The sequence below is a fragment of the Arxiozyma heterogenica genome, assembly GCF_036370985.1.
Source record: "Arxiozyma heterogenica strain weizmannii chromosome Unknown scaffold_21, whole genome shotgun sequence".
NCBI lineage: Eukaryota > Fungi > Ascomycota > Saccharomycetes > Saccharomycetales > Saccharomycetaceae > Arxiozyma > Arxiozyma heterogenica.
In genome coordinates, this window is record NW_027042674.1 from 156,560 (window position 1) to 176,622 (window position 20,063).

General features: G+C 28.7%; 7 protein-coding genes and 1 non-coding gene across 8 annotated transcripts; 2 read left to right on the top strand and 6 right to left on the bottom strand.

The window, feature by feature from the left end:
• Positions 1 to 404: 404 nt before the first annotated feature.
• On the bottom strand, positions 405 to 5,006 carry PWA37_002541 (uncharacterized protein; the record flags this gene model as incomplete). The annotated part of the gene is made up of 1 exon (XM_064859102.1): positions 405 to 5,006. The coding sequence occupies one exon, from the start codon at positions 5,004 to 5,006 to the stop codon at positions 405 to 407; it is 4,602 nt and encodes a 1,533-aa protein (XP_064713911.1).
• Positions 5,007 to 5,052: 46 nt separating this feature from the next.
• PWA37_002542 (uncharacterized protein) lies at positions 5,053 to 6,246 on the bottom strand (the record flags this gene model as incomplete). The annotated part of the gene is made up of 1 exon (XM_064859103.1): positions 5,053 to 6,246. The coding sequence occupies one exon, from the start codon at positions 6,244 to 6,246 to the stop codon at positions 5,053 to 5,055; it is 1,194 nt and encodes a 397-aa protein (XP_064713912.1).
• Positions 6,247 to 7,094: 848 nt separating this feature from the next.
• On the top strand, positions 7,095 to 7,165 carry PWA37_002543. The gene has a single exon. It is a non-coding gene; the product is annotated as a tRNA-Gly (tRNA).
• Positions 7,166 to 9,273: 2,108 nt separating this feature from the next.
• SCC2 (cohesin-loading factor complex subunit SCC2) lies at positions 9,274 to 13,749 on the bottom strand (the record flags this gene model as incomplete). Its single annotated transcript, XM_064859104.1, has 1 exon — positions 9,274 to 13,749. One exon carries the CDS (start codon positions 13,747 to 13,749, stop codon positions 9,274 to 9,276), a length of 4,476 nt encoding a protein of 1,491 aa, XP_064713913.1.
• Positions 13,750 to 14,259: 510 nt separating this feature from the next.
• On the bottom strand, positions 14,260 to 15,252 carry NVJ3 (Nvj3p; the record flags this gene model as incomplete). The annotated part of the gene is made up of 1 exon (XM_064859105.1): positions 14,260 to 15,252. One exon carries the CDS (start codon positions 15,250 to 15,252, stop codon positions 14,260 to 14,262), a length of 993 nt encoding a protein of 330 aa, XP_064713914.1.
• An 868-nt stretch (positions 15,253 to 16,120) lies between these two features.
• Positions 16,121 to 16,615, top strand: CSN9 (Csn9p; the record flags this gene model as incomplete). Its single annotated transcript, XM_064859106.1, has 1 exon — positions 16,121 to 16,615. One exon carries the CDS (start codon positions 16,121 to 16,123, stop codon positions 16,613 to 16,615), a length of 495 nt encoding a protein of 164 aa, XP_064713915.1.
• Positions 16,616 to 16,775: 160 nt separating this feature from the next.
• Positions 16,776 to 17,306, bottom strand: SDH4 (succinate dehydrogenase membrane anchor subunit SDH4; the record flags this gene model as incomplete). Its single annotated transcript, XM_064859107.1, has 1 exon — positions 16,776 to 17,306. The coding sequence occupies one exon, from the start codon at positions 17,304 to 17,306 to the stop codon at positions 16,776 to 16,778; it is 531 nt and encodes a 176-aa protein (XP_064713916.1).
• A 1,533-nt stretch (positions 17,307 to 18,839) lies between these two features.
• On the bottom strand, positions 18,840 to 19,535 carry UBC1 (E2 ubiquitin-conjugating protein UBC1; the record flags this gene model as incomplete). The annotated part of the gene is made up of 1 exon (XM_064859108.1): positions 18,840 to 19,535. One exon carries the CDS (start codon positions 19,533 to 19,535, stop codon positions 18,840 to 18,842), a length of 696 nt encoding a protein of 231 aa, XP_064713917.1.
• Positions 19,536 to 20,063: the final 528 nt, after the last annotated feature.

Genomic DNA, 20,063 nt, shown 5'->3' on the forward strand with positions numbered 1-20,063 from the left:
TCTAGATTTGCCAAGATCTTATGTAATCCAATCTTTTTATTATGCAGCTGTTGGAATTTGGAGCCTTCTGCGTCCATGGTAATGATAGACATCATTAAGTTATAGATACTTGTTATGTTTTTGTATTAAATACCTGTACATATTTATTATATAGTATATTCAGTATACATTCTTATATTTACTTCAGGGCTTATTTTAAGTTTTTCATTTCTTTTCAAATCTTTGAAAGACATATTTGGTGACAATTAAAATGTTTTCCTGATATTATGTACATCCGTACACCACATAATATATAGAAAAACTAATTAAAAATAATTCTTATGAAAATGACAGTAATAAACTCTCATTTTCCAACATGCCCCTTTAATTGGTTTTTCTTATAACTTCCTCCTGTTCACTATAACTTAATGATTTCCATTACCAGCATTCCAGAGGACAGTGATTGGAAGCAACTCTTTGGGTGTTAATTCATGTTGTACAATCATTCTTAATTTATTTATATCTTTATTAGTAGTGGATTTTGTTAATGGATCTGCAGGATTTTCTTTTCCACTGATTTTTCTTAGACTTAAGTCTGAATCTAATATTCTTTCTTTTAATCTTTCAATTCTAAGTCCCAAAAATTTGGTTCTTGCTTTAAAATAATCTTGTTTCAACCAGTCCAATGCTGGTTTGGAATCAGTAATTACACATATTCTTATGTTTTTAAAATCCATCATCTTTTCTAATTTCAATTTTAATAGCAATGCAATTTTCTCAGCCTGATTTATGGCATCTAATTCAGCTTCTGCTGATGATGTACATAAAATTGATGATTTTTTTGAAAATCCATGGAAAAAATTGTTTCCTAACCATATTAATGCACCACATCTTGATTTAAGATCAAATTCAGATGCTAGCGAAGCATCTGAAATCACCGTGATGTTTGATATATTTTCTACTTCTTCTCTTTTAAAAACAGTCTTTGTATCTTGTGTTTTATAAACATATTTTAGTATTTGTTCGGTTAACTCAATTACCTTTTTATGAGGATATAAAACTAATCGAGCCATTTTACTTACTGCACATTCTATATCAATTCTTCCTCTAGACCTAATATAATTTAATTTACCGATTAACTCTTGTAAATATCTTACTTTCTTCTTGTATTCCTCTTTAGTCATAATTAATTTATCTTGTTTTGGATTTATTTTAAACTTATCAATATCTGGAATCATTTCTTCTTTTAATTTATCATTTAATATCATTGGATGTTCCTTTTCTAATCTCTTTATATAGCTAGTCATGCTTAATGCTATCTCCCCTTTTTCATAATCATAATTCAAATCCATTCCCAAAATATCTGTATTAAGCATATTATTTTTCATTCCACCAACTATTTTTATTGAGAATTGTTTTTCCAATGTATTTATAAATTCATCTAATTCTTGATCTGTTCTAGCAGCAATTATACAATCATCAACATATGCTGCTATCATTAAATTACCATCCTTTGAAACGAATAATCCAGGTGAGTAAATATTATCATATAGACCCATACCATTCATAGACTCTTTTAAGGTTTCATTCCATCTTTTAGGGCTTTGTTTTAGTCCATACAATGCCTTTCTTAATGGAGTAACCTTTCTTGCATTTTTTGGATGTTGTATATACAACTCTTCATTTAAGGTTGCATATAAAAATGCATGGTTGATATCTAAAGTCTTTAATTTCATCTTCTTATTGTTAGCAATAATCAATAGAATTCGCAATGAATCAAGACTTAAAATGGATGTTTCAATATCATTATAACTACTGCTTGTTTGTTGATCGCCTCTACAAACAATTCTGGCTTTATAAGTTCCATCTCTCTTAATCGTAAAAATAGAATTTGTTCCTACGATTTTATCCTTTTGTATTTTACTTTTGTCTATGGCAATATTCAAATCAATTACTTTCATATTAACTAGATTTTGTAATTCTTTATTATACGCTTCTATGAATTTAATCTTTTCTTCTAAATTTTGATTCTCAGTTATAGCTTGTTTATAAAATAATGCTCTAATCTTTCTTTCTGGAACACTTTCCCCCCGTGATTCAGGTGTGAATTCTTCCCATTTTTCTGTAGGAGTAATATAACGAATTATCTTTTTCTTCTTAAAAATCTTCTTAGGGTGTAAGTCTTTATTTTTTTTATCAATATTAGTTAAATTAATCTTGGGGATATTATCAAGATTGGTTTCTTCGAAGTTGTTTTCTAATAATCTTTTCTTTAATTCTTTAATTTTAGGTTTCCTTAAGGAAGTAAAGTTTTTTTTTGTCCAGTCTGTAGTATTGGTTGATTTAGTTAAATTATCTTCCTCTTTTGGTAATGTAGATACTAGTGAAACAGATTCTTTAGCATCATAATACTTTTCTTGTTCTTCGTCAATCTTAGCAACACTAATATCATTACTTTCCAGTGCCTTTTCTCTTTCTAGAACTTGTTGTAAACTGTTATTTTCATTGTTCTTTTCCTTTTCCTTTTTGTGTTCAGTTTCTATCTTCCGTTTTATAAAATTTTTAACATTGTCATTAATTTCTTGATGTAATTTATTATTAGTTGATCTCAATGATTTTGATGATTTCTTTAAATTATGTCCTATCTGACCTGTTATGTTTGTATCCATTGTTGTTATTTCTTCATGTTTCAAAATATTTTCTGCGCCTTCATTATTGCTTAATTCTATTTCTGATACTTTCCGTTGTTCAACATTATCTTTTTCTTTTTGTGTGTCTTCTTGTTCTATATTAAGAGTATCAGGTTCCTGTAGTGTTATATTGAGGTCATTCTCTAAGACTAGTTGTTTATCAGTTTCTAATTTCTTTTCTGTTGTATGTGTTTCGTTAAGTTTCTCCAAGGCATATGCTTTACTATGTTTAAATGAGTCTTCAATAATGTTTGTTTTAATTTCTTCCTGTTCAATCTTATTTTTCAATATATCCTTCCATTTACTTACCAATGAGTCTTGCATGAAACTAGCTTGATCATTTTCTTGAGATTTATATGTGCTGTTTAATTCCGGATATTGTTCGACACCAGTATTTTTATTATTATCATTATAATTAGTTTCTGGTTCATATTTGTTCACATTCAGTTCATCTTGTTCATCCTGTTCTGTGTCTACAGTATTTTGAGAAGTAATCAGCTCTTCTCCTAATGACTCTCTTGATTCCGTTTCCTCGCTGATATGTTCTTCTTCAACTTCAAAATCGTCAAACAATTCATCTAATTTAATATTTTCTATGCTTCTAGGTTCAATAATTGGCGTTACATCGTTAATTTCTTCTTGGATGTCATTTAGTAAATGTTCTTTAACTCTTATTTCATCTTCGTGTAAAACATCTACCAGATTATCATGTTCATTTTCAAAATCTGATGGTAACAATGTTACTATTTCATTCTCGTCATAATCAATGTCATTTATATCTCCAATTTTGTTTTTGACCTCATGTAAAAATGTACCAATAATATCATATCCTTTCTTCTCATTTAAACTGTGATTTATTGTATAATCTGGTAATATATAATTTGTGGTACTTATCACTCTTTTTTCTTTTGGTACATAAAAATAATATCCAAAACCTTTTGGATCCTTGGATAGTGTTATAGCCCTTTTTCCTGGTGCTTCTGTTTTTCTGCTTCTGTAATCCCATATCATAGCTGGGGCACCAAATGGTATGAATGATCTTAATTTAATTTTCACTTTATGTTTTGATATTTTCATTAATGGTGATTCTCCAACATTTTTGTTATATACGCAGTTTCTCACATTCACTGAAGCTTTAGCTGCATATGTCCAAAACCTTAAGGGAAGTCTTGATTGTAGCAATAATGTTCTTGTGTCCTCAATAATTGTTCTTATACCTCTTTCAGCTCTTCCATTAGCTTGGTGATCTTCAGTAGAAGTATATATAATATTAATACCGTTTTCGTGAGCTAATTCTTCAACTACGTGATTGTCAAACTCTTTACCCCTATCCATGATTAACTCTTTAACTTTTACATCGAATTGTTTTTCAATCCAATTTATATTGTATCCAATTTGTTCTCCTATTTCATTTTTATTTTTCTTGATATGGGTTGTTGCAATAATAAATCTCGATACACTATCCACCATTATGAGTAAATATCTTTCTTTAACATGCTCAACAGGACCAAATATATCCAAGCTCCAAGAAGCACCTGGTTCCTTTTGTGAAGTGTAGTGATTCATAGAACCAGTATAATGAAAGTGTCGATGTAATTTACCTGAAGCGCATATCTCACACCATATATTTTTAGAATTTTTTTTATCATTTATCATTTTCACATCATCAAAATTGTTCATTTCTATTGATTTTATTATTCCACTGGCTGGAAAATGATTTAAACGTAAGTGAGCTTCTAAAAGTGTGATATTAGGTTTTATCGCTAATGGATTAATAGGTTTAACTGCTCTAATTATCTTATCAGTCATCTTGACAGCTATAATTTTATCTGTATCGACCCATATGGTGTTTCCTAATTTTAAGGTTTTCGTATCAAACTCATTTTCTTTGTTCACTAGCGATTCATACCCTTTGTCTAAGGTAATGCCAGTTTCTTGATATAGTTTGTCTGCAGACAAAATTGTTGCATCTTGTTTTGGAGAATAGTATGCTGTAACACCAATTATTTTATTTCTACCTCCTTTAATTGGTAGTATCCCTTCTCCAAGTATTTCTATTGGGTTTCTATCATCCCCTACACCCCAATATTCTGGTCCTTTTATCAATGATGAAAAGTTTAATAACCAGTCTTTATTGTGTACCAAATGTATACCAGCAGCTGTATCAATAACTACTTTGTCATTAGTTTTATTTTTTGAGTATGTTTTTTTTATCTTTATATTGTACTTATTATGTATATCTTTAATGTTTGATTCTTTTCGAGTCTGTTGTTTTTTGTTCTTTTCGATTTTCATATTCTTTTCTCTGGAATCTATGTTAGTATTCATGTTCTTCATTTCTTTCTTGATGGTATTCAGTTCATTTACCTTTTCTTTTATTGATCTAGTGTTCTGATTCATTGATTTCACCAGGCCTAAGTAACTTCTTCTCTTCCTTGTCTTCTTTCTTATTATAATTTATTCCTTTCAAGTAAGTATTGTTATTATTGATTTTTCTACAATTTTTGGCATAATGTAAACACGAATTACAGTTAATACATCTTCTTTTTTCAATACGGGTTAAATTTTTTGATTCACAGTATTCTATATTCATCAATCTAATTGAATCCCGAATTGCTTTTATATATTGTTCAACATTCAATTGCCTTAAGTCACCTTTTAATTTACCGGTTAAAAAATTGTTAATCATTTCTTGTTTTACGTTTTTTGTTAATGATTCTTCAATTTTTGTTTTTAAAAAGTTATCATTTATTCTATAGAAATCATCTTTTACATGGCTCCATTTCTCTAAGTTCACCATGTACATAAATTCCTTGGTAATCCTTTCTGGTTCAGTACAGAACTCATCAACAATCAGTTCTTTCCACATTCTGTCCTTAACTCTTCTAGGGAATTCTTCACCTAGTAGCTGTTTAATAAACAAAATAGCTTCAATACCTGATTTTTCATCCAAGTCAAAATTTTCCATATCATCAGTCATAGAATTAATAACAATGTTTCTAATTATTTCCTCTTCATTTTTATCTATTTCTATTTTACCTGTCAATTGTGTAACATCATCAAAGTTCCATGATTTTAGATATCTGGATAATGATCTGAACCAGATTGGAATTTCCTCAATTTTAGATAATTTCTTGTTAAATTTATAGTTATCATTTTCATAGTAATATTTAATAATATTGCCATCTAAATTTTTAAAAGTATAATAAAAACCATATTCATCTTTCTTTGATAAAAGTATGTAACCTTTATAATTATTTATTTCTTGATTCTTTGGAATAAGATCTATCTTTTGTTCAACATCTATATTTTTTTCTATGTGAACATTGTCCATGTCTTTTCCAATTTTTAAAATCTTTTGTAGGGCCTCAATCAATTCCCCTAACTCTTTAGTTTTCTTTGTCTTTTCACTTACAGTCAAATCTGTATTAGATATGACTTGTACAATTTCTTTTTTCAAGTCATTGATTTGATCATTGATGATTTTATCGTTCCCAGTATCGTTATCATCAACAACGGCGACGCTACCATGTTGGAATTTGGAGCCTTCTGCGTCCATGGTAATGATAGACATCATTAAGTTATAGATACTTGTTATGTTTTTGTATTAAATACCTGTACATATTTATTATATAGTATATTCAGTATACATTCTTATATTTACTTCAGGGCTTATTTTAAGTTTTTCATTTCTTTTCAAATCTTTGAAAGACATATTTGGTGACAATTAAAATGTTTTCCTGATATTATGTACATCCGTACACCACATAATATATAGAAAAACTAATTAAAAATAATTCTTATGAAAATGACAGTAATAAACTCTCATTTTCCAACAGCAGCATCTAATGTTGTAGCACATGTATGGCTTATTAATACACTAATTGGTTCTAGATTCATTCAGGATCTTATGTAATCTTGATGGTTATAACTATTCTATTCCACAACACCTGTTACAGTTTGGACTTAGGATCAATTTTTTTTTTTTTAACAGTACTATTGAACGAATAGTAAGGGCAATAACAAATATATAAGAACGTTATATATATCTAGGAGAATTAAACGATTATTGCTTGTTTTTTTTGTATTATACAATGTGCTACATATAATTTTAAATCAACCAAACATATAAATTTAGATACCAAGATACTGGTCCTTTATATATGAACTATGGGTTGATAGTTTCTTATTTGAGGTTCTGTAACGACTGTCACCGTAGATACATTTCTCCTTAATTAGCTATTTAATGTTTCATGAATGTTTCATTTTGTTACCTAGTATTCAACAATCACATGGGATTTATCAACAAACCCTAAGTCCTATAAATCCAAACTAGAACTTTTCTTGACAATCATCACAAAACCCTAACAATATTTTTATAATCATAATATCAAGGTTGATCTACAACAGGGTACAACGGTTGAGGCGCAAGTGGTTTAGTGGTAAAATCCAACGTTGCCATCGTTGGGCCCCCGGTTCGATTCCGGGCTTGCGCAGTTCTTTTTTGTTTACTTTTGATATACAGTATCATGTTATACGAAATATAGATCTTGTATATAACAGATGAAGACCTATTACGAGAGATATATTCTTCTAGAATGTAAAATTAGATGAAATGATTTTTGGGTGTCTTCTGTATATGCAAATAATATATATATGTTTATAAAAAAAGAAAAGTGCAATATCCTGTTCAGCTGTTTACGATGATTAATAGCCCTTTTAGTAATAATCTCTAAAAACACCATTATATCAAGTAAATCCATACACCACAAATAAAATCTTCCCAGTAAACAATATGTCACAAAAAATTCAATAAACACAGTAAAAAAATATTAAACCAATATCTCACATCATAAAGTAGCACCTAGTATATATTAATTATATGCTATCCAAGAACAGCTTACTTTTCTATGTTAATTATTATTATCTCTTTATTTATTTACTATTCTTATACATTGTAGGATTTCGTTCATTTATAGATAAGCTATTTGTATCTTGCAGGAAATCAGATATTATATATTTCCTATATTTGTACAAATTATTATATCAATTCTCTCTGATTCTTTTAACTATAAAATATTATATAGAAACACACTCCAGCTATAAATATTTTATGCTCCAGCTGTATTTTTATTCCAATATCAAATAATTTTTGAAATCAAATCATCCTTATTATCATGCTTATGAAAGAACCTATACAAATTTATATTTGTGTTTTAATACTATAAATATATTTGCTATGCAAGCATGCATGTAACTTGCATAAAAAAAATAAAAACCAAAAAAATAGAACAAAGTACATTCATATTTTATTTTATCGTCAAACCATCTTTTTATTTTTAGTAAATCTCTATCTATCACAAAAAATAAAGTGTTTATATAAATTAACCTTAGCAGCTACAAACGATATAGTGAAAAAAGTGCGACCCGTATATTAAAAAAATCTTTGAATTATAGAGTAGATAAGTAGATCAAATATTTGTCGCTTTTGTCCCTCTGCATATATTGTTATGAAGCACAAAATCTCATATTTAAGATACCAGTTCCAATATTTGTTTTTGCTGATTAGCTTTACTAGATATAAAAAATTGCAAAAATAATGCAATATAATTAAAATTTTTTCAACATTATAGTTGTATGTTCTTGTTCCTTCCGACTATTTCCAACCTCAATATTTAGTCTAAAAATTGATACAATAGTATTTTTTTACACTACATTCTTCTATACAAAGATTAGATTGGACATATAATGCATTAAATTTTCTTTTCTCCATACCAATTTTCATTTTATTTGCTATATACCTACAGCACTCTAGTATATATTTTACGGATTTTTCTAGTATTTCAACTAACAGATATAATTGAACATTTGTGCATTTACACAACTAAGAAGTGAAAAAGATGGATAATACCAAATTAAAAGAGCTATGTTAAGACAAGGCGAATTGAATTATACTATCAAGTATATCATGCCCTCATATCTCCCCTGTAAAGTATTCAATGTAATTACTTTTCAGTTAGTGTCTTTATACTTATCAACAACAAATGTAACAGCAATGTGAAAACAATAGTCAAATATTCCTTCGAAAATTTTCTACATTTTTAAAAATATAAAGAATAAAGCAAAGAATTCTAATATTTTTCATAAAGGCATATTTAAGAATTTCTAATTTTATTATTAAATTTCCCTGTAACAAATCTATCAAAGAAATCATAAGAATAACTTAGCATAACACATCTCTCTTTTTTGTATAACAGAAACTCTGAAATTTCAACCTAAATTAGTTAATCAACTGTATCGCCCATATTTATTCCTTTACACATTATATCTTTTTTGGTGAAAAGCTATATATACTAACTTTTAGCCAATCCTCTTTTTAGTATTGAATATATATAAGGTCATACTGGTAACAGATTCTACAGAATATAGCAAGAACAATACATTTTATAATCAAAACTCAAAACAATTAAAACATAGCGTAAAAAATTATTATATCGTTTATTTTTTGGAATATTTTTATTATATAGTGATTAAGAAAAATATTAAATTGGACAATTAATAAACTTTATAAATTTTTTACTTAATTTTGTCTAGCTAGGAATGGTTAATCAACATATCTCTGTTCACTCAAATAATTGACACACACACAATCATCATCACATAGACGGACAATATTATCTACAGTTTCAACAAAATTACCACAGTCTTCTTTTTCAGCAGGCATCGGTTTGCCATCATCCCTAGAATTATTTTCAAATAAAGAATCAAGAATAGATAGCTTATATCCATATTTGTCTAATAAATAATTTTTCAGATCCTTAAGCACATATTGTATTATAATAGACAATTTTAATGTTACAACATCCCAATCTTCTTCCCTATTATTCTTCAGCACTTCGAGAATATTATCACGCATTTGTTCCTCTGTAAAATCTAACATTTTAATAATTGAAAAAAAATGTGTTTGGTAAAAAAACTTCAGCTTAGCAATATTTGTTGACAGAAATAAAATAGATGACATTTTAGCAAAATTTGAGTCAATTGACATTGTATCATTCAGTTGAAAATTTATGAATTTATCTAAATATTTGTGGAATTTATTCATACCCTTTTTATCTACTAAAAAAATATCTTGTAAAGTGTTTAAAAACATGTTATGTCTATAATAAACGCCATTGAATAACGTTTTGGAATAATCCATTGCAAGCACAATTCCTTTAGATATGTTGTTTAGAACCATAGTTTCATGTTGTTCCAATAATTCAGTTACAATTCCAATAGCGGTATGTGTTATTATTTTCTGGTTGGAAGCCAGCAATGCAATACTATGTGGGATACATTTTGAAGGATTGATGTATCCACATTTCACAATAAGCTTTAATAATCTAATGGCAGTAACTGACTCATCAGTTATAGGGAAAAGACACATATCTAAAATATTGTTAATGAACTTGTTACTTAAAGCAAAACAGACTTCATCATTTTTTGGTAATGACATATGGGCGTTTTGTTCTTTGGTTCTTCTGTTTGAATACATTCTCCCAACAAGACCAATTTGTCGTAGAGATCTAGCCTCTTCTATTGAGAAAAATTCTAATAAAGCCTCTATTATTACTAGTTTAATGTCCAATCTATTACTCTTAAATTCACTTTTCAACATATTTAAAATATGTCTTGAATTAAATAATTTTGGATAACTCCCACATAACCTAGTTAGATTCTTGATACTAGTTCTTCTTAAATCATGTGGCATACTATTTCTAGAAAAAACTAAAAGACACTTAGCAACATATTCAGGTAAGCCTTCTTTTTTGTCTACAAATGGTAATCTATCAATTGTTGAATCAAATGAGCAAAATCTAGCGAATGAAGTAATCAAATATAGCAAACGTTGAATCTTATTATCTACCTGGTATTTCTCTTTTGATTTAGCAGCTGCAATTATATAGGGATTTAAATGAACAAGGCATGAAGAGCAAGCCTGAATTATACGTGCCTTATTGTTTCTTTGGGATGCAGCTTGCCATATAATAGAAACAGCTTCATCAATTTCTTTTGTATTTAACCTCACCAATTGCTTTAAAAGATCTGTTTCAATATTCTCTAGAAAACTGTTTTTCAATATCGATGATTTTTGCAGAGTTTTATTAAATACATGCAAAATATCGTAGTGTAAACCATTCTTTTCCCCAGATAACATATACGGGTATAAATCAAAAATATGTTCTTTGGTAATAAATGTTTCAACAGCATCTGCAAATAACGCCAATAACTTGAAATGACGTTGAAGGTTAACTTTTTGTTTATCATCAGTTGAATTTTGTGCTTGTAAATTGACAATCTCTTGTACCAGGACATTGACCATAGTACGCAAGCTTTTTATTATCTGATTATACTGTTGAGGAGGATGAACTTCCTTTTTAAGCAAATAAAAGTTTAAAAAATCTTCAAAAACTTCTGTGTTTTTTGTATCAGTAGATATAACACCTGCAATTACAGCAATTGATTGTTCTATAATCTTTCTTTTATTTGTATCTAATTTATCACTGTTATGGAAGGATAACAACCATTGTTTCAAAAGAATATTTCTTGCATTTTCGACAATACCATCCTCCTCATCTTCCAATCTCAGCAAAATCCTAATTGCAACATATGTAGCAATTTCTAAATCATCACATTCCGTATATATTTGTTCGTTAATTCTTAAAATATGTTTTCTAACTAATATACTATCGTCATCAAAATTAACATTAATTTGTTTGTAATACTCCACATAACAAGAGCCAGCATTAAGTAAATCTAAAATGGCATCTCTTACGGAGGCTGCAGAATTGTCCACTAAAACTTGAGTTATTGCAGCTTTCACCATTGGGTTAGATAGAATACTGCTATCTTGTGATACGAGCAATGAAAGGGATTTGACTGCTGTAGATTTTAGTTTAATTTTGCTACTATCAAGCATTGTCAATAAAATATGGAAATATGTATCATACTGAGAAATAAGCTCATCTGATTGTAACACTGAACAATAATCGTTGTTAATGTCTTCTAAAGAAAGCACATTTTTAGGCATTATATCGTTAAAAGGTACCTGTCTAATAATTCTGTCGATATAATTATCAATATTGGAGATGTTGTTACTATCTGTGTTCAATTCATGTAATCTTATTAATTTTTCCAATAGCTTACCTTGAAAGTACTTGTAGGAAGATTCCTGACTATTGTTATTCGCTATGTATACAAGACAACGTTGAGAAGATTCTAAAAATTGTGGAATATACTCAGGATAGTTGAGAAGTTTCACAACATTATTATTTTGTTGGGGTAAAGTATTTAATTTTATATCAAAGAGTGCTGAACCAATTTGACCAAGAATCAACAGACAGGTGATTTCTACTACAGGAGATGTAGATGCTGAATCAAACACATCCAAAAGCTTACCTAGCATAGATGATAATACTTGAGAAGCAATATAATAATTTGGAAGTCTAAACAGTGCAATTAAATCCAGAATATATATTTCCATAATATATCGATATTTTGTTGAATTTTGCAAAAATTTTTTAAATATACTTTCATTAATATGATCAATAAAATTTGATAATTGTTTTTCTTGTTCCATATTTTTCTTTTTAAACATATCAATAATGTCTTTGGTTTCTCCATTTACGGTATTTAAATTTTCTAATGCGTTAATATACTGTAACATTCTCATTAAACATTCAGTAAAATATGTAACATATTTATCCTTAGCAACTGTTTTTATTTTTTTATGTACTCTTTTGGAGGGCAATTTATCGATATTAGACAAGAACTCGTTAATTAGGAATAATCTCTGCGTTGGTACTAATTGAAAAATAGCCATAAGAATCTCGCAACTAAGATTTTTAATATTATTCCAACAATATTGATCAGAAGCACTAACATTAAAAGTGACTGTGGAATCAACGATTATATCTGTAAAGACATATATCAACTTTGTTAAAAGCCCATCATCCAAATATATGTTTTGCCGAATATAACGAGGTAAATGCTGAATAGAATTGGTAAATAATACAAGTTCATTATGTAAATCTTTTGACGCACTCTTCTCTTTTATTTCTGTGACAAAGTTAGATAGATATTTAATCGGTATCACCGCATATTTTTCCATATATATTTCTCGTTCAGATCTCTTCAACAAAAAAATAGAAAATATGATATTAATAGATAATATAGCTATTATTTTTGTTATCCTCTCTTTTTTCTTATTAGATAATACAGTAGTTGTGCAAATTGTAATATTTTGAATCATTAAATCTAAAATTAAAATTAAATCATTTAAAGACAATTTATTATTTACTTCAGGAACACTTGAAATATTTTTCAACAGAAGTTCAATATGCTGTAAAGTTCTTTCATTTAAGCAGATATTACTGTTATCAACGTTGATCCAACGCTCAAGATTGGTAAAACATTTTCCATTCATGTCGGACCGTATATGTTCTAATAATTGAATTAAATCATCTAAATATTGTTTTGCAATTGTTGTTTCACTTACTGAAACACCTGAAGACATTACAATTTTATCATGTTTAAACTTATATGTCAAATCTATATCAGTGTCTAGGATATCTTCCATTTTCCGTTTTCTTTGTAAAGTTTCAACAACATGTGCTTCATCAATATGATATCCTTGTTTGATATTTGGAGATATTTCCTCCAAACATTTTTTAGCCAATGGGGATAGATTAGAAAATAAATTATTATTATTGTCATCTTTATTAATCATATTCCTGGACTGTTTAGCAATATATATTGGTCTTTTGTAAATAATTTTATTTGATTCATCAGCAACATCTTTAGTGTAGTAAGTATTTCTAATACTTTTTGGAGGAGGTATATCCAATTGATCCGTAGATTTAGTTATATTATTTGCCAAAAGAGATTGATCATCTGATATTTCAATTTTGGAAGAGTACCCAGACGATATCAGTGAAACAAGTTTAGCTTTTGGTACTAAATATAATAATGGTTGGTTAGGTAGTGCTTCTAGGAGCCGTTTTGGTACAGGATCATGTTCACCTGGGAAACTTGTCATAGCCGCCACAAAAATCTTTTTTCTTTTTTCCTTATCTGTTATATGCAGAAAAGTAGGGATATTTTTATTAAGTGACTATACAATGATGACTTGCACTTGTTTAAGCTAGATATAATAAACCCAACGATACTAAAATATATTACCAGTGGCGTCTGTGTTTAAGGTTCATAGGTAAGTCAACCGAAAATGTGTATCACTTATTATTTCTCGTATTATTTTTTATGAATCAAAAAAATCTTTTTAAAAAAAAAAAAGAGAGAGAGAGAGAAAAAAAATGATACATTAGTTACACACTAAACCTATGAAATAACAAATATAAATAAAAATTTGAAGAGGCAATGCTATACATCAATATTAATATTAATGTAATATATCATGACAGATTAAAATATAAAGTTATATAAAGAATATTAAATAAGAATTGAGAAAAAGAGAACGCATATATATATATATATATATATATTTATAGACTTGTAACTCATTAAGATCTATTAAATCACTTTGGTCATTCTACTTTTCTTGTATTAAATGTGCAATCAAACAGTCTATAATTCTAAAAAGTAAAATTTTATTTATTTTTGTATCTTCTTGACAAACCATATCTATAAAAATTTTTATATCATTTTCTGTAATGCCGAGCGTGGAATCTAATTTTTTTAATCGTATCACTTTAATGAGGTTATTGATACATTGTAATTTAAATTTTTTAAATTCTTCCCCTGTGGGGACAATTGTTTTTGGTCCCATAAGGTTATCATTAGGAAACAATAATGTTCTAATGGAATTGAAAGAGTATTTAATATTTTTAGATATTAAGGCTTTCTCCCATACAATTTTTTGAACAAAGTATGAATCTATAAATTGATTAATATGTATGGATAGTAACATAAAATGTTGGATATAACGAAAAATAATGTAAAATATGGGTCTTTTGTTATTGAGTGATAACATTTCAATATTAATTAGTGTCCATACATAAGAACTCAGTACATGCACATCGTTTGTACTCTTACCAGTTTGAATTTTTGGAGAATTCATTAAATTGAAAGAAATAGTAATTAAAGAGTTATAAAATTTGGTAAGTTTAGTTTTCCATGTTTGAAATATCAATAAGTAATAATTAATATTCTGAGGTGTTTTCCTTTTCTTCTTCTTTTTCCAATTATTATTATTTGCATCTTCCTCTTTGATTATTTTATCGGACATTTTCGTAAGTATTTTAAGGAAATAATACGGTTCTAAACAACTATCCAATATCCTTCCAAATAAAAATTGATTAAATAGTGAATCTAAAAAAGTATCCTGCAAGATAGATCTACAGAACAGACGACTCTTAATCAGGTCTGTAATAATAAATGGATACCTATCATTTTCAATCATAGATAAGTCACAATATATTTTGTATCTAAAGGGCTGGCCTATCTGGTGTATATTTAGTCGTTTAATTACTTTAATATGTTCTGAGAGTATGACTGGTATATCGTTTAATAATAATCGAATCATATCAATATTTTTAGTCCTTGTGGAGACAAAATTTGTTAAATTATGGAATAATTCAAATAATCTTTCCAAAAATTCAGTATCATCAGTATAGATCTTTGGTCCATACCAATAATTGATGAAATTTTTCACTATTAATGCCAAAAGGGCGTTAAATTCTAATGAACCATCATTAAAAGAACCCAAATTGTTTATTTGATAATGGATTGATTTTGAATAAATTGAAAAACAGAGATCTTTTAGATATGGGGTTGAATTTTTGGGATATGAACTAATGAAGGGTGGATCTTGTTCTATTTTAACATTGTCATCATCATCATCATTAGTGTTATTACTATTACTATACTACTACTACTACTACTAATACTAATTGAAGTCTTATTTTGGCTAAAAAAGGAAGTATAACCATAAGATGGTATATTACTGTTATTCTTAGATGGTTCCCTTTTTAAATGATCATTTTTTTGAAACCTTTGAATTAAGGACGAATTAGTATTATATCGTATAGTATTCATAATTATCTTATTCTTTTCCTCTATTATTCAACTCATTATTGATAAATTGCACTTATCTAATTCTAAAGTAGTGTTATATACTCATGTATAAAAATACATTTATTACTGTAATGGTGAAGAGAGAGAGACTTCCTAAGGAACCAAAAAGTTTCTTTTCTTTTCTTTTTTTTTTTTTTTTTTTTTGAAAGGATTCTTAACAACTTTTTAGATCTCATATTCCCCTTTACAAAAAAAACCAATAGTCATATTAATACATATATATATAGGGAGAGAGAGAAAGAAAGAGAAAGAGAAAAAAACAGAAAGATAAATAAATAGAATCAGAGTAAAATTGATTTAAAGATATTTAAAGTTGAATGGATGATTCAATTATACAAATTTTGGAGGACCCTGGAATAGTTCATTATAAACAATACTGGTTAAAAGTTCCGAAAGGCACGATTCAAGATGAGATATTATCAATATTTGCATTTGGTAGATACAAGGATTTGAGTACACACAGACTTGACCTGACCGATTTGATGCGACAAAAATTACAAAAATTGACTATTATATCGATCATGTGCGATTCGAAGAGGAATAGTGATCTTCCTTATTCTATTTTTATGAAGGAATGTGAGATAGAGGATGTGAGTATTTTGGAACGGTATTTGATCGAACTGCAACCATTGATTCGATGTCGAATAGATCAAGTGAATCAAACGATAAGTATTGTTGAATGTTTAGATTGTAGGGATATATATTGTAATGAGAAACCATTACCAGAATTAAGTCAGGTACCTATAACTAAGAATAAACTAATTGAAAATTTAAGATGTTGGAAATCTAAACTTCAAGATGACATTTTATGAAGAAGAGGAAACGAAAAACCAAAAAATAAAAAAACAACAACAGCGAATAATGGAATAAATAAAATATATACATAAATATTATATAAACACATAAATACATTAAAAACAGCGGTAAACAAAAACAACCCTCTTAAAAGTCAATTTATTTATTTTTTCATGACTATTCTTGAGTGGATGTAGAATCAAGCTTCCATAGTTGTTTAACTAAACCAGTAATACCATCATTTTCAGTTTCTAATTTATAGATACCGAATAAAGACAATAGGGAACCAGCACTTAAAAGATACATAGCATAGTTATGCCATCTCCCATAGACTCTTAAAGTGATGTAATCAGCGATACAGGATTGGAATTCAAGATAAGAATAGCCTAACAAAGAGACAGCGAGTATAGAATCTGTAACGGTGGCCAAAGGACCAGTAGTGAAGAAAGCAGCTGTAACTAATGGGACAGAAGTCAGGGCAAAACTTTTTTCGATCCACCAATGGATGGAGCCTTCTGTTTTATTGATAGGTGGAGCTCTGTACGGATCATTTGGTGTGCCAATGACACCACCTGGTTTTTGTGGCAACACAGGTAAGAAAGGAATAGTGAAGGCTCTCTTTGAGGTAGTTTGAAACAATCTAATAAAGGTTGGATTCATGTATTTCAAAGGGGCCGAAGTTCTCAATAGTGTAGATCTAACAAACATTCTTACTTTATCTCTTTTTATTCAAAACTGAATTACTATCTATATCTATACCTATAGTTATCTATATTTGTATATGAACGTGTATGTGAACGCATATATATATATATATATATGTATATATATATATATGTATGTATGTATGTATGTATGTATGTATGTATGTAAACGTGCGTATAGGTGGAGAATAGATAGATGGATCTAACACTTTTTCTTGCTATAAAAACATTAGAACCTGTTAGAAAACTACAAATATAATATACAAAAGAGAAAAAAGACAGTATGGCAAAGACAGACAGGAAGAGCGAATTAAAGGAGGAAAAGAAGCAGTAAAAGAAAAGAAAATTACAGAAATCTCAGACATGACAGGAAAGGTAGGTATAACTAACCCTCCACGTATCTTTAAAGAAAGAATTGAAAAAAAAAAAAATGAAAAATAAGAGAGAAAGAAAGAAGAAAGAAGTGTAGAAGTATCTAGTAATAGAGGGAAGAGAAAGATGCACGTATTATATTGCACGGGGGGAGACGAATCATTCTCTCTACCAATCATCTATCAACAAAACAAGAACAAATGCAAAAATATATTAAACACCAGAAGACAAGAGGGCAAAAGGGGAAATGATATAAGTATTTCATGCGTATTGTCTGTCTCTCTCCTTCTCTTCTTCAACTTCCTCCATTACAAAGAAACAAACAAAACAAAATAAAGAGAAAATAGCAGAGGTCAGCTGACCAACGAGAAATCTGTTGTTTTTTTTTTTATTGTTTTGCTGTTAATTTCTGTCCCCTATCTCCCCTTTTTTTTCTTTTCTTTCCTTTCCTTTCCTACTTTTTTTTTTTCTCCGTTCATCCGTCAAACTCCGAAAAAATGCTTGGAAATAAAATAAACAAAAAATAAAAATAAACAAGAACAAAAAAACAAGAACATTCTGCTTAACACAAATTAGAAGAATAAATAGAATTGTATCCTTTTTCATTGGTCCAAAAAAAAAAAAGAGAATTACCCACTGCCTTAATATTATAATTAGCTGACTTTGGATTTTTGTTTCATTTTTATTTCATATCGTTTACTACTACTAGCCATCTTAAAGATTCCACTGTGTGTTTGTAAAGTCTGATCGAGCTTTGCATTGTATCTCTTTTATACATCATAATGTCCTTCTAATAGATTTCATACCCTTTCTTGCATCTACTCCACCATCTTCAACACCGCTTTTCTCCGTCTCTTTAAGTCTCTTCCCGCCTCTTCCCCTTCATTCACCTTCTCCTATATATATGTCACAAATATCATTGTTACCATCATTACTGCTCTACAGTTAAGATGAAGTATTGTATGTACATGATAGATAGACAAATCAGAATAAGGGTGCACTTACAGATTATAACTTAAAGATATATATAAAGATATACATACACATACATACATACATACATACATACATACATACATATATATATAATAATGAGTAAACAGAAGGGAAAAAAGAAAAAAGATAAAACGTAGGAATAGATGCAAATGCAGAAAAAAAAAACTATTTATTTTAACAATTCTTCTAAAATGCGGTTCACTGTCTCGTTATCTGATGGGTCAAGCGACTTAATACCTAATCGTCTTAACACTTCTACAATTTTATCCTTCTCAAATCCTTGAGATATAAACTCCTCAACAACTTCGGAATCTATCCCATACAATTCTGCCTCGTCAACATCTCTATCTTTATTTCCACCATCATTATCCTCACCATTGCCATTACCATTACCATCAATATCCTTATCACTATCACTAGCATACAATTTGGTCCATAATTTGGCAGTCTTATTAAATGATTCTCTGTCCTTTAAATAATGACGAGCAACCTCTGCGTCTTGTGGATCGTTGGGTTCAGGTGACTGTAAAAGTGCTTGCAATGAAATCAAAGCAGATTTCAATGTTATTACTGGAGACCATGCGTCCTTCAATATATCCAAACAGATCGCACCCGTCACAGACGATATATTTGGATGATAGACCTTCGTATCAAATTGCATCTTTGGCGCCTTGAATGGATACTCCATCGGAACTTCAATGTCTACAATAAATTTACCATCTTCATACGGTGTGCCCGGTGGGCCTAGAAACGTACCTTTTAAATGATGGATATCGGACTCATTGACAAAATATAACTCAATGTTCGCAGCTGGGTCGTCCTTGACTGCTTGTAATTCTTTCATGATTCTTTTACCTCTAGACATTCTTGATACTTTATTCTGTTTTATAACTTTTTATAATGTTTTACTCTGCTTGGTGCTTGTTTCTATCAAATAACAATAAAATAATTGTATGTGATTCTCTCCCTTTTTATTTTGCCTTATAATCGCTTTTATATGTTCATTCAACACTGTTCGAATTGATTATTTACTTTCTCCTTCCTCTTCTTCTTATGATTATTATTATTATTGTACTTATCTCTTTTCCTTCACCTTTGCCACACATCAATATAATATCAAAACAGAAATAAAAAAAAAATAAATAAATAAAACAATTATTTGAAAAATTCATTTTTGACCTTTTTTTCTTTTTCCTTTTTCTTTCCTTCCCCCATCTATTATTTTCATGTCTTTTGATTTTTGCTATATTTGAAAAATTGGAATTCTCATCATCATTATTAAAGCATGTGTATACCCATCCATATACACCTATATATATATATATCCATACATACATATATCCCTTTGCAAGTATCCTTATAGACGTATATACTTGAATGCATAGTCACTTTT